This window comes from Mycena indigotica (assembly GCF_014461135.1).
Source record: "Mycena indigotica strain 171206Taipei chromosome Unknown Mind.scaff0011, whole genome shotgun sequence".
NCBI classification, from domain to species: domain Eukaryota; kingdom Fungi; phylum Basidiomycota; class Agaricomycetes; order Agaricales; family Mycenaceae; genus Mycena; species Mycena indigotica.
Window position 1 is genome coordinate 1378256 of NW_023503010.1, and position 14257 is coordinate 1392512.

Here is a 14257-nt window from a genome sequence, read left to right on the forward strand (position 1 = left end):
GTTGCCTCCACTGCATGCTGCACCCACATAAGAACACTCTAAGTACTCACTTCCGTCTTGTAATAGAAAAGAAAGAAGAAAACACTGGGGTCAGTGCTGACGCGGAGATTCGTCCGTGCACGCGGACCCACCACCAAAGTGTGGCAGTGTCAGCAGCCTTCCAGCAGATGTACCCACATAATTCTCGCGCCCCAACTGACAGCAAGCCTCAATCATTGTTACCCCAAACTCACAAATCCGCTGGAAGAATCAACGATTTGCTTGGTGCCAAAATGTCGTGCAAATATACCTAGTGTCATATTTTCTTGTAAATAAATTCTGTCTTGCAAAAATAATGTGTTCTTGGCATTAAAAAGTGTCACACTCCGTCGTCCGCACGCTCCACGGACACTCAGACAACCCTTTCATCCGGAACGGGGCCCAGTAGCACCGGCGCGGGTGGTTGCACGCGCTGCACAACGACAACGTCGCCCTCTTCTTCGTCGCTAATGGAATCCGGGCCCTCCCAGGCCCACCGCACTCGCTTCGGCGGCGTGATACTGCCCGCCCGCTTCATCGCCGGTGCTGGCTTTGTCGGAACCGACCGCTCGACCGGGTTTTTCGGCTCCGAGAGCACCGCAGGCTCGATAACGGTCACCTCCGACCCGTCCGATCCGCGCCGCCCCGCTGGAACTGTCTCGACAACGGGCATGCCCGCGGCTGCGGCCAGCATCATGCCGCGGATCTCCCGGACCGCCGCGCGCTCGGCCTGGCGACGCCGGCCCACCTCGGCCCGCTCCTTCGCCCGCGCACGCAACTTGCGTGTGTTCACCCAGTAGCACAGCAAGGTGCAACCAGCGAGCACGAATGCGCCAGCGATGCATTTGGTGAGGATGGGGAGGATGTTGATGGGTGCTGCAGTGGCAGGAGAGGGTGAGGGTGAAGGGGAGGCAGACGAGGGAAGGGAGGAATCGTAGTAGGCCGCGTGTACTGCGGGTGGGAGGGGGTTGATGAGTGTTGTGATGCTGTAGGATATATGAGTAAAGAGAAAAGAAAGAAATAACAACGCACAGAAAAGACCCCAGCGCCATGATACTGTTGTTGTCGCCGTCGAGCAGTCTGCTGAGCACCACAGTGTGGTTACCCTCTTCTAGTCGACCCCATGCGAGTTGAGCTTCTCCGACCACGGATACCAGGGGCTTGTCGTCGAGCCCGACCTGTATGGCGAGCTTACTGTGGAAGCCCTTGGGGAATGATATGTACGCCGCGATTCCTGGACTTGATGAGCCTCGGGTCAGTAGTAATCGGGAGGCACACCATGAAAGCTTAACACAACTTTCGCATTTTGGTCTAGACTTGTCGCCAACCCATCCTTTACAGTCCACGTCCCCGTAAACGCGAGCCGCGTGTCATGCAAGCCAACAGAGACGTTCGCCGGAACCCTGGCTGCGACAGCGATCGCCGTGTGCCAGGCGAAGACGAAGAGCCAGAGAGCTGTTTGCGTGAGGGAGGGCATAGCGCGGGGAAGGAGAGTCGCTGCCAGCGCGAGTGCGGTACTTATGTGCCAAACACAAAGAGGCTCCCTCTATACCAGCACCCCGTCAGTGCCAAAGCGTGTTGAGGCACCGCATCGCGGGCCCTTTGTCCACGTATCGATCTCGCGGGCGAGAAGCGTAGATCCCTTTCATCGACTAGTCCCCTCGGACCGCTGAGCCAGGATGTGCAGCGTACTGGTAAAAGGGTCGTCCTCTGGCGGGCACTCCGCTAGGACGAGTGCCCCGCAACGGATTGGGCTTTGCCGTATCGTTGGTTGTCGTGGTGGTCGTCAAACAAGTCGTCAAAAGCAAAATAAAACAGGTTATCCGCACCCAGGCTGTCAATCACGTCATGTCGGGCCTTACCTCCTCCGCCCACACATGGCGCACAATTGGTCGCCAACAAAGGGAACCTCTGCGAGGCTGCAATATGAGCGCTGAGTCGTGACTCCGGGTCGGAGGACAATGGGCACCCTCAGAGTAAAAAACTGCCAATCAATCATTGATACTATCATTGCACAGCATTCGTCAGCCGCCACATCTTTTCTTCCTCCCAAATGACGCCGTGCGGTTGCGCCTCCCTGGCTGCAAAACCCACATCTAGTCAAGTCAGTCTCCGCCGAGGTTCTCTGAGTCCTGCCCCGCCCGGTCCTTTGGTGTCAGCAAATGCAATTCAAGTTCAAGAATCAAGACTATCCATTGTGCATTCAATGCACCGCCGGTGTGCCATGGACATTGAGCTGAAGTTATGCTGTAAATGCGCTCTTGTCTCGTCCTCATATGGACGTCAATATCCCACAAGGTCTGCACCCGCGATAACTCGTCAGTGCGGAGATTGCTGCTTTGGGTACAAAGGCTGGTCGTCAAGCACTGGCATCTTCGCCCTGTCCTCGCGCCATTGGCAAATCGCAAAGTGCTCTCAAGGCCTCCTGGCTTGTCCATCTAAGCCCCGCTAGTCTCAATATACCACCGAATGGACTCAATAGAGGCTCCCTCGACGATTTGCGTGGCTAACACACTACTAATACACTGGACCCGTTGGGGCATTATGGCAGCATGAGCGCCGTGCCGTACTGATTTGTGTTGCTCCATGGACCTCTGAGAAGCCATTCACACAGCATGTGTTGATTCGCCCCCGATTCTGCGCTCTTTCTGCCCCAAAACAGCGCAACTACCGGCCAACTGCTCTCCTTTTCGTCAAGACCTTGGTGGATCCTTTCAAAGCGCACTCTATCAATCATCCCTTCCATTTTTCGAACATTCTGAAAGGTGAGACTCTTACACACGAGTCAGGCAGGCCGGAGGACGTTGATGGCGATGTGGGCAGGGTCATAGCGCAACTTTCAAGGTCATATTTAAGAACGGGAATGGCGGGGGATAACGATGTCGGTGCATGCAAGCAACAAACAGCGCCGTGCCAACGTCTCCTTCCCTCTCCTTCCAAGTCCTCCCTGACAGTCTCGACCTGGCCCAACATCCCTCCATCAAGAAGCCACTCCGGAAAGCGTTGCATGATTGGCTCTACCAGCGCCAGGCAGATCTCCTCTCCAATCTGTTTGCTCAAGAGGGCGACATTAGTCTACCCTGGACGTTCCCGTTCCACCACACCGCTCATCCGATCGACCTCGTCGTGCATTCATCTTCGGGGCTTATGGCAGCCAGTGGCACCCTAGAATATGACGCGTCAAATCCCACAATGCTTCGGTGGACCGTCAAATTCTGTTAGTCCATTCATCCCTTGTTCCAAATCCGGCAATTGACGCGCCTTTGATTAGATGGACAAGGTCTTGCTACGTTCATTTACCCCCGCCCACCCCAGGACGTGTACGCGCCACTACCCGAACCGGGCTTTAACCTCAGCGCCGATCTCGTGCTCAACGCGCTCCGCCGGTCGGTCTCTGCCGGACATGCGGTATTCGTCCAAAGCGATCGTGCGTGGTATAGCGCCAACGTCGACTTGAACGATGCCGCTGCTCAGGCGGCACCCCCAGGACCGTGGACCCGCCCCTTCGAGAATTTCTGGCTACGCGTCCCCGCTCTTCGAGGCACGCCATCGCAGAATGAATTCGAGCGTTTCATCGTCCGAAGACGCATCTAATAGCGATGGTTGAATTCGCCCTTGACCTTTTCCGCCCCATTCGCTTCCCCTTGCTTTCTACTTGCTTCATTGCTGTCGGACCTTTGCTATCCCAGTCGTCGCTCTTGCTCTGAACAATGTTAACGTAATGTACATTATCTGCTGCTCCTTACCTGTATTGTAGTCGAAATAGAGCTTTGTGATCTGTAAAGACAGTGTGCTATGCTCGAGCCAGAACGTCTTCTAAGGTGTACATAAGTCTAATTGTTCTCAAATGAGCCAAATCGCAGCCATGTCAACAAGACCCTCCATTTTGGGTAGAATGACACGGCCCGGGAGCCGTTCATTTGAGTACGATATATATGAGACCCTCTTCATCACAGTGCGGTACGCCGAGCCCAACAAAAATAAACATCGAATATCGCAGCATAGTCAGCTGTGTTGACGGCGGAGAGATATGCCTCCAATACATCGTCCGTGAAACCGTAGTTACCACCCTGGCGGGCAATGAGCAGCCCTGCCGCATGGATATCGGTGTTGCGCATGCCGCGGGCAAACGCGCGCATTGCGTCGTCTGTAAAGCGTCGGAATGCGACAAAAATTGAAATGGAGAAACACACTGTAATCATCGAGTTGGACACCCAGGGGCACGGCTGCCTTGTGTTCGTGAGCCGGGCTACCAAACCCGTCTAGATTTTCCATGATTTGCTTCAGATTGCGGCCTATATCTGGCTCCTGGTCGTGCTCGCGGTACATCGCGACATAGAGCTCGGTGAAGCGTGCGGCGGCTGGTGGGGACGTCCACAGTAGGCTTTCGCTGTCGAAGTCCTCGAGAAGCAAGAACCCACGCGGGGCAACGAGCGATGCAATGCGGGCGAGAGTTTCGCGCGGCTTGGCGACCTGAAAAGACAGCTGAGACGACGACCGGGCAGCATTAAGAACAGCGGACGTGGCCAAAGACGAAACGCGAATGAACGATGTCAAACGAGTGTGGAGCGAATGGGAGCTCCTTCGTGATGTCAAGCTGGATGAACTCGAAGTTGGATGGCACGGGACGGTCGGGAAACGGCGAGAGGTCGACAGCGACGACATGTGCCGCGGGAAGCTCTTCCGCTGCTTGGATAGCCCTGCGATATATGAAGTTAGGCCGTTGCTGTAAACTTGAAGCGGCGATAGACACACCAGGCACCGCTCCCACACCCGAGCTCCAAGATTCGTTGTGGGGGTGCGTCCATTTCTTCCAGCGGCGCAAAAGAGAGCCGACCATGCATGTACCCGCGGATCGCGATGTGCATCATGTCCAGCCTTGGAATACAAGTAAGTCGAGTAGAGAGGAGAGCGCAGAAATGCGGCGCACCTTTCAATTTCAGATTGCGAATCTGCCACGGACTAAAAGTATCAGCGCGAACGAATGTATGTGCAGGAAAGACTGACAGGGAGCGCATAGTGTATATGCTCTTGAGCTGCAGCCATAAAGTGAGGACACTAGTGGGAGGAAGTAGACGCGGGGAGGGGTAAGTATTCTATAGATCCGATCATGATAGATGGAATGGCGTGCATCAGGTGCGTAAGATTTGGGAAGCTAGACCGTGGAAGGAGAGATGAGAAGACGTGGGAGAGGTCCCAGGAACGTTGGGTCACATCACATGGTATCACATCACATGGGTCACGGTGTGCAGGAATCCATTGGAAGGCATCCCACCTTGTCTAGGTTTTGAAGGCACATCGGTCTGAGCACCACATAATGGTTTCAACTCCCAGACGATAGATTTGGTGAGTCAGCTTGTCTAAGTTATAATTGGGCCGACACCAGCGTCGAACCAAGGGCTTATCGAGGAATTGGAATTCAAGGGAAAAATGTCACATGCGTTACTTCCCCTCCTTTCGGCGGCCATGTCTACGACAACACCGTTGCCTACTAGTATACCAGCACCAACAACTCCCGAACTGCGTCAACAGCTAACAGATGTTGAAGCGCAGATTGACGACTTGCGGGAGCAACTGACGGTGTTGCTCGGCACACGACGACAACTAGTCACAAGTCGGCCATAAAATTTTGATATATTGTTGCCTAATTGAGCGAAATTTGATGGCAAATCTCTGTGTAATGCATAACCTATTTCAATTAGGTTCAGTTCAGGTGCATGTGTAACGCATAACCTGAACTTGCAGTCAGATTAGTACAGTATTATCAGAAGGCCCTGGATTGTGGATCACGCAATCTGAGATAAGATACATTCTGCTGAAGTTGCAGTTGGGCACATGATCATCATTGCTCTGCAATAAACTCATATCAATTGGGGTATAAACAGTGCCCCTCACACCAGGGATTCTGGCAGAAAAGGGCAGCCCAAAGCTGTATTTATATGGCAGAAATTTGCTGCTAAAAATGGCCAGCTGTAAGGGCAACCTTGCAAGGCTCGAAATCAGAGTCCTGAGCAGAGGGGGAATCCTTAGTGAAACTACTACAACAGGAAGGGACGCTACAGACTCACCTGAGCAGAGGGTGAATCCTTAGAGAACAAGCCAAGGAGCCCTCTGCTCAGGTGCACTACTATATACTAGTGACCGGAGTAATGATAGAGTGACTGCATAGCGACAAACAATGCATGGGAGAAGTCAGGTGTCGCTAATAGACCCTAGGTGAGTGTCGAGTAGCCCTCGAAGCTCCGGAGAGGCAGGTTTGGGACCATGATGCCAAGGGAAGAGCCCAGGCATCTTTAGAAGGCCCAGGAAGGGCCTCGGGGGGTCCAGACTGCCTCTAGGCGTCTCCGCTTGTGACCGTGACCGTGACAACCGGAATCGGAATCGGAATCGATTCTGGGTGTGTGACCGTGACGTGACGAATCGATTCTGGGTGTGTGACCGTGACGTGACGGCCAGAAACAGAGAGGGGGGGCATGGAGCGGAGAGGGAAGGAGTCAGTCTAGCCCAGGGGCCGGGGAGTGTCGGAGAGGACCAATGGGAATGGCGGCCAGCCATGACCACTGGAGGGTAGCGACAGGAGGGTCACTCGGAGACGTCCCCGGACGTCTCCAGAGAGGTGGGAGGTGTGAGGGCGTGCAGCCTGGGGCGCTGCAGTAGGCACAAGCCTTAACGGCAGTAGGCCTCACCCAAAGGAAGACCTGATGACGGGGGCCGTGGTGGCGGAGTGTCAGGGGAACCTCCCTTTCGGCCCGGAGACGCGCCCGATTCTGGTCCGATTCCGGTTCCGACTCCGGTCCGGCCCTCCATCTCGCCCGCACAATCACCGATCCGTCAACACCCTCCCGACAGTCGCCCTGGGACCTCGCCTGCGACGCCGCCCAAGCCTTCTGTGCCCAACAGCGGCAGCTACGGACAAGCAGTATATAGTCAGCTCCGCAGGCGGACCCTTAGAGTTTCTTCTCTTTGGATCCTCCCCTGCTAGGTCAGCTTCATTTGTATTCACTTACCAATGTTCACGCTTTGGATCCTCCCCTGCTAGGACCTTGATCTCAGGCCTCCGGGGTTGCCCCTTACACGGAGTGGGGAGCGGAGCCATGGCAAGGCTCAGCCATCCGAACATAAGCCCGAATGCTGACGTAGGTTGGGGACACCCAAGAGGTCCAACAGGTAGAGGTTGCAGGGAGACCTCAATGAGCAACAGCCCAGAGAGGCTATAAGGCCATAGGTTCGAGGTCTCAGAGGAAAGTGGTGCATCCACATCCGGAGGGGTCTCCGATGGCATTAGTGATCCCTGATGGTGACTCCGGGAAGACTCCCAGAAAGGGGTGGCCATAGGAGTCAGAGGCTGGGGACCACTGGATGCGGGATGTGGTGGAAGAAGTGGAGGAGGAGCGTCAGGGTGCAGGAATACAGAGACTCGGGTGGACACACAGAGACGCGAGTGGAGACGCGGAGACGTGAGCGGAGACGTGGCGCTTGATGGGATCAAGTGACGGCATCAGGGTTTCCCCTGACACCAGCCGATTTCTATCAAGTCAAGGCCCTGCATGGAAATCAAGAGCATTGATAACAATCTGGGTCCTTGATTTTGACAGATATCTGTCACATATAAATCTTACTTTGGGGCCCATTTTTCACCAGAAACCCCGGTAGTGGACAAAAAAGATTCATATTTTCACAACTTTTTTGGTTTAAATGAGATGCACTTATTATCTACAAAACATGGTCAGGGAGGGGTAGTCACAATATATGCTATATTTGATACCCCAATACAGAACTTGATTTCTTGTAAATCAGATATAATTTTTGCCACTTTCATTGCACATCAATCAAAGCAGCAAAAAAGGCTATTGTTTTGGACCACTATTTCTCATATATAAATTCTGCTTTGGGAACCATTTTTTTTACTAAAACCCCGGTGTGAATACAGAACTTGATTTCTTGTAAATCAGATACAATTTTTGGAACTTTTATCAGCTCTAAGTTAGAAGGTTATCTTGAAAGGACAAAAACAAGGCTAGACAATCTAGCTGATCTGTAACTCCCATACCAGGTAAAAGGGTTCATCAACTAGGTAGCAATAGGTAGATTAAGTACCTAGATAATAATAACAAGATATTTATTACAACTGTAACAGATGACAGATATAACAGATAGCCCTGCTAAAGCCACCCAAAGGCAAGCCTAGCCAGGGCTAAGAATCTAGGCAATAGTCTTACTGGCTGTTGCTAGACAGTTAGCCTAGAATCAGGCTAGCCATCCTAAGGATTCTAGCCAAAGCCTTACAACTATGGCTCCAGTTCATGACGAGCTGGGACAGAGTCCCCAAATGGGAAGTTAATGAAATCTTGGATGCTATAGGATAAGGTATAAGTGACTTAACTACTTCATCAGGTGGAAAGGCAATGATGCTTCACATGATTCATAAGTTCGGTTTGAACGTGTTTTTTGCTCCAGACAAGGTTGCGGACTTCTATTAGAGGTACCCAGATAAACCACAGCATATTGCCTTAGCAACTTTTGACTTGCTGCCCTTTCGGATTATGTATCGGTAGTGATGGCCAAGTCTGGTTCAGACCGTTCAGTCCGGTTCTTGGCCTATTTTGGCAGAATGCGGACTGCCGGTTTGGTTCAAAATGGGATTTTGCCGAACGTAAACGCTGAACACCAGTTTGAACCAGCTGGCAACCGGCGTTTTTGGACTGAAAATGGCCAAACCAAACCGAGGGCCAGGTCTGGTTCAGAAACAGCCTTGACTGAACCTGAATGCCGAACGTACATTCAGTCTGGTCTGGTTCGGGTTTGAACCGAAATCCCGAACCGGACCTGGTCATCACTATGTGTCGGGACACTGTATTCAAAGGGGGGGGTGATATCAGGGGGAACCCCCGCTTTGGCCTCCTTTGGACCGTCCAAGCGCATCCAAGGCACATCCGACCAGTGCCCCCTCGGACGTTCCAGTCCACCCTGTCCAGCGTCCACAGCCTCCTTTGCCCACACAATCACCAATCTGTCAAGACCCTCCCAACAATTACCTTGGGACAGAGCCTGTGTTACTGCCCAGGCCTTCTGTGCTCTGCGTCAGCAGTTACAGATGACCAGTATATAGTCTAGCAGGTGGACCCTTAGAGTTTCTTCTGTTTGGATCCTCCCCCTGCTAGGTCGGTCCTTCCGTGTATTTCCTGCAGCTTTTATTCACACTTTGGATCCTCCCCTGCTAGGCTCTTGTCAGACCCTCCGGGGTTGCCCTTATACAAACATAATTGTATTCAGGTGATTGACCAAAGGCATAATATATTCTGAATATTCTGAATATTCTGAATATATTCTGAATATATTCAATATTTAATCAACCATAATATAATTCTAGTCAGCACTAATCCTGATGAAAATTTGTTTACTCTTCCAAATTGTAGACTACTAGTATCACAACAAGTTTGAAGATCAGATTGAAAAAAAAAGTTCTCACAGCTTAAAGGAATATGGTTGGCAACAACTTGGTGTATAGGTCATATTACCATCATAAAAACTGACAAAAATTGATAAAATATATATGCCAGTGGTAAAACTTGAGAAAAACTGCTCAATTTTGTTTGATGTAAAGAAGCATATAACTAGTTCTAAATATCATTTATGTTTTTGGTTCTATTTTATTTCCGAGGCAACTACGAGTGAGTCAGAGTCTACGCGCATGTCCGTCGAGTACTAATCATGGATTATCCTCTAGTGCTAAGTACTCATTTCATTTAACATTCAAGTTCAGACCTTCAAGTTGGATCTGCAAAGATTGTGCCATTCACTACAAATTATCCAAGAAATAAATCCAAACAAAAGATTGTGGTTCCGTCTAGTGCTGGCCAAATATGATTATATTATTTTATGGGCATAATATATTATAATCATATCATATTCAGAGCTCCAACCCAATAATATATTTGTAGTATAATATAATCATATTCAGCTGCAAAATATGAATATGTTATGAATATATTCAACTATAATCTAGTATGCATATCTCTTGATATGTTTGACATATTGTCTGCTAGAAACAGGAATCAAAAACATAAAATACATGCTGGATTGTCAGTGCAACTTCCTTTTGGGCCTCCCTGGGTTACATAGGACTCTCAAAATACAATCAGGGGCATTGTCACTAGTCTTAGGTTAGCCAGTAGACACTTGATCAGAGGTCCTACACTATGTTTAATAGGTCAACCCAAAGTGATCACTCCTGACATTTGTGCCTACAAAGGGTAATGTATGAATCACCATATATAATAGATAATATGTGCCATTTATCAGAAGTAGGGCTAACTCAGACTAAGATTAGTACTATGACTGAGTATATAGACTGAGAAAATAGCTGTAATCATCCACCTTACTATAGTTGAATATTCTGCGACTATAATATAGTATAGTCATAATATAATATAATATATTCAAACATAATCATATTCAAGTGATCCACGAAGTGCATAATATATTCATAATATTCTGAATATATTCAATATTTAATCAAGCATAATATAATTCTGGCCAGCACTAGTTCCGTCGCCCGCGACAGAAATGCCGTCTATTTCTTGCCCCCCGTCCTCTCAAAGTGCCTCGACCTCCCGCCCCTCGACCTCCAGCTCCTGTCGCTCACGGAGGCTCATCGCGACCAGAAGGCACTTGTAATCCCACTGCAAGCGCTTATACTCCTCCTCGCTCTCCATCGCCCCGCCCAGCTCCACCGGCTCCTGCTTGGGCGCGCCGCTGTGACTCATCATCTCCTTCTTGCGGTGCAGCCGCTCCGCCGCACGGGCACTCTGCTTGCGGGCCTCTTCCCCGTCGCCCAACGCGTGCCAGAATATGTGGTCGTGCCCCTTGCGGCTCGGCTTGAGCACGTGCTTGAGCATGTACGCGCGGTAATGCGCCTGTTTGAGCGTCTTGAGCCGCAGGCCACGCATTGGATCGGTCGGCACAGAACTGTCGGTGCCGGGCGGCGCAGCAAAGCCAGAGAGGTCGCCGTCGAACATAGATGCGTCGAAGACCTCTGCAGCGAGGGCAGGCAGGTCGTATTGCGGGCTGGGGGGCTGTTAGAGCGGCTACGAAGGATAAGGGTGGCACACACGGCTCGCAAGGGGCGTCCGAACTGCAACCCTTCGGTGGCACGGGAATGACCTCCATGATCTCGGCGGAGATTTGGCGGTACGTGAAGAGTGGCGCAGCCATGTTCAAGATAGTTGATGAGGTATTAGAGTGGATGAGAGTGGGTATGGTGGCAAAGGATAAGGAAAGTAGACAAATGAAGAGACGATGGGTTGTGGGTTCCGTACCCCAAAATTATGCCTCCTTTATACCAAGACCCCTCACCTATTTAGTCGCGCATTGTCGTGGACGGCTACGTGGGCTTTGTCTGGGAGCTTTGACGCACGCAACGCGCTTTGACCGACTAACCGCCTGGTGCCGAAAAAGGCAAATTCCGCAGGGTGTGCGCTGATGGCATGATTCCACTCCAAGTCGGAGCGATATGGTTTGAGACGGCTGACTCGGGTGGAGGACCTCTATGAAATAGATACATTAATACCATAAATAATTCCAATAAATAGCGGAATTGCGCGATCATTGACCCGGCCAGCGGCTCTGCACTCTATAGAACGGCGGAATACGACATCGACACATCTACAAAACACTGCTCTACGAGCCGCAATTAGAAGCCTTGCAAGTTCCCGGCGCAAACACCACTCACGGGTTATCGGGCTTGCACCCGCATAGAGCGCCATCAGACTCATGAGGTCGCGCAGGTGCAGCTCTATCTCCGGGGCCTGTGCGCGCCTCCGCGGGTCACGTTCTGTCCGCAGCGCCGCAAGCTCTGTGATATATAGGTTTGCAATGCTAGCAGCCACAACCTGCAATCAGGCATGAGGTTTCAACTTTTCATAACCAAAACTTGGAGCGCACCCCGACGATAGGCTCGACCCGGACATCGTCAACTGCGAAGCCAGCGAGATGCCTCACGATGCGGGCCGCAGCACAGAGCGTGGCTCCGCGACTCGGGTTTGCGCCGGGCTCTGTCGGGCCGGCACCGGCGTACGGGGCGTGGAGCCGAACGGCAGCGAGGTCCGTAAGCACATGCGCAAGAAGAAGTGAGCTGTCGACGTTTGAGCCGGGCCCTGAAATTGCGGGAAGGCTCGCATGAAAGGCCTGTAGTCGCTGCGCAAAAGTCGCGAAGACATTTGGGTCAGGCGGGACTGGGGAGTGGGCCAGGTTAGAGGTTGGAGTCAACTGCGGGAGCAGAATACTGACTCGTTCTGTGAGCCGAAAATGCAATTGTGCGCTCTAGAAGTGTCGTTGCACGGGCAATCAGTGCGACGGGTCCAGCCGTCTCGTGGTCGTTGCCGCTCAGGAAGCGCGTGATCGTTGAACCACTCTGTTGACCGTTAAAATACAGTCAAAAAGGTGGAAGACATCGTTACCGTACTATGACTTCCCGGCCAAGGCGTGTCGACATTTAGCCCACCGGGAATTGCGGAAGCGCCACCATCCGCCGCAACCCAATAATTATTCAATATCCACACGCTCCACCACGCATTCACGCGCTCCGTCGCCTCCCGGCCATCCACAGTTGGGGGTAGAAGCGCGTCAGACTGAATTGAAAAGGCCGGGAATGCCTCCATTCGTGGTATTTCGAGCTGCGTGGCGGACGTCGGCGGGAGAACGTGCAGCCCGGCCGTGATAGCCAGGGCGATGGCCGAGGCAGTATGTTGCCGGCCTTCGAGGTGCCGCCCAGCGTGCAGGAAATAGTAGGAGAGCAAGACCTCCGCCTGGATGGTGTGCAACACAATCCGAGGGCTGCTCTGGAAACGTGCAACGTCGCGAGGAAGATGATGATGTACAGCGGAAAGGAAGGCGTCCTCGGTATATGGCGGGCTGCGGGGAGAGTTGGGCAGCGCCGCGCCCCCAGAGGTAGACTGCGCTCAGCAGTGACGGGGCAGGGCGGTCCGGATGCCCGAAAGGTTGTGGAAGTACGGCAGCGGCGCGGAACGTTCGCGGTTCGAGGAAGAAGTACCCCCGGTAAGCAAACGCTTCAAGAAAACGGTCTATCCTGGAGAAGGTAGTTGGTTAAAGTGAAAACATAATGATTTGTTCTCTTACAATGTAGCCGCAATATGAAACGGTGGATCCTGGTCTGATATCAGAATAGTTTGGGAGGTAGTCAAAGGGTTATTACTTGAACAGACGCCGTTGTCTCTGTCGGCGACGGACTTGAATACCCAGATGAGCCTACTCGCCAATATGAGCCTTCCCAAAACAAATCGCGAACCCAGTCTTACCTCCGCTCCCTTCGCCTTCTGCATATGGTTGCCTTAGTAAAACATCTGTACCCGTCTGGCCCGTAGCACGCTGTAGCCGGTCAACACGCGCCTGCAAAATCTGGATCGTTTCGAGCAGTTGCGCGGGCGTCTGGTGGCTGTTGATGGGTTCCAGGTCAAACTCGCAGGGAATATTCGACCGTGGTGGGCGCAGTCGGCACTGCGAGCACGTCGGCCGCATCCCGTCGCATTTCTATGAAAAAGCTTTGAGATTTAAAAGACTGGCGCTGAGGGAGGGCACACGATTTTGCGGCGCCTGGGAAAGTTAATCAGCTATTCTTGCTCTGTCGCAGATAGACTTGCCTGCAATTACTGCATGCCTTACCGCGCTGAAGGGAAGCGGCTGTCTTGTCGGACATGGAGCGATTGGTGAGGTGAAACTAGGAGCTCGAGCAGCGTTATATACCGCGCCGCTCTGCCCGATAGCCCTGCTGAGCAATCGCCAGAGCTGTTGCGTGCCAGCCAGTCCAACAGTCGATCTCGCCTCCAGATGTCGACAAAGTGGTATATGTGGGTGGGCGCTAACAGCTCTGCTCTATTCCGTCGCCCTCATCTCGGGAAAACTCGACCATTTGCCCGTTCCGGCGACACGCGTCCGGAGCGCAGGGTGGCGGATTTGCGCGTGGCATTGAAGGGGCGGTGCACGCCCTCCCACGCGCCGGATGCCCGCAGGAGATTCTTGGGCCACTGAATAAGGAGCACCGCCATCGTGGGCGAAAGGAAGAAGGGATCGACACACGTCACAGCCATGTGACGTGTGTCAAATGGGCACACAGCCTGCCGAGACAACTTTCAACGATCTAACACAACGGATTTGTGAAGTTATATATAATTTCACTTGGATTATTCTAACAACACTTAACCAGCCCGCTCGTGAGGAAGGA

The 14257-nt window shown here is 52.2% G+C and overlaps 3 protein-coding genes across 3 annotated transcripts; all 3 read right to left on the minus strand.

The window, feature by feature from the left end:
* Positions 1–391: 391 nt before the first annotated feature.
* Positions 392–1495, minus strand: MIND_01166500 (uncharacterized protein; the record flags this gene model as incomplete). Its single annotated transcript, XM_037368185.1, has 3 exons — positions 392–1004; positions 1051–1252; positions 1297–1495. 3 exons carry the CDS (start codon positions 1493–1495, stop codon positions 392–394), a joined length of 1014 nt encoding a protein of 337 aa, XP_037215111.1.
* Positions 1496–3968: 2473 nt separating this feature from the next.
* Positions 3969–5064, minus strand: MIND_01166600 (S-adenosyl-L-methionine-dependent methyltransferase; the record flags this gene model as incomplete). Its single annotated transcript, XM_037368186.1, has 6 exons — positions 3969–4165; positions 4212–4491; positions 4541–4718; positions 4774–4896; positions 4949–4980; positions 5026–5064. The coding sequence occupies 6 exons, from the start codon at positions 5062–5064 to the stop codon at positions 3969–3971; spliced, it is 849 nt and encodes a 282-aa protein (XP_037215112.1).
* A 6586-nt stretch (positions 5065–11650) lies between these two features.
* MIND_01166700 (uncharacterized protein) lies at positions 11651–13732 on the minus strand (the record flags this gene model as incomplete). The annotated part of the gene is made up of 11 exons (XM_037368187.1): positions 11651–11697; positions 11750–11909; positions 11962–12251; positions 12307–12430; positions 12477–12930; positions 12989–13105; positions 13156–13184; positions 13232–13284; positions 13335–13464; positions 13514–13629; positions 13687–13732. The coding sequence occupies 11 exons, from the start codon at positions 13730–13732 to the stop codon at positions 11651–11653; spliced, it is 1566 nt and encodes a 521-aa protein (XP_037215113.1).
* Positions 13733–14257: the final 525 nt, after the last annotated feature.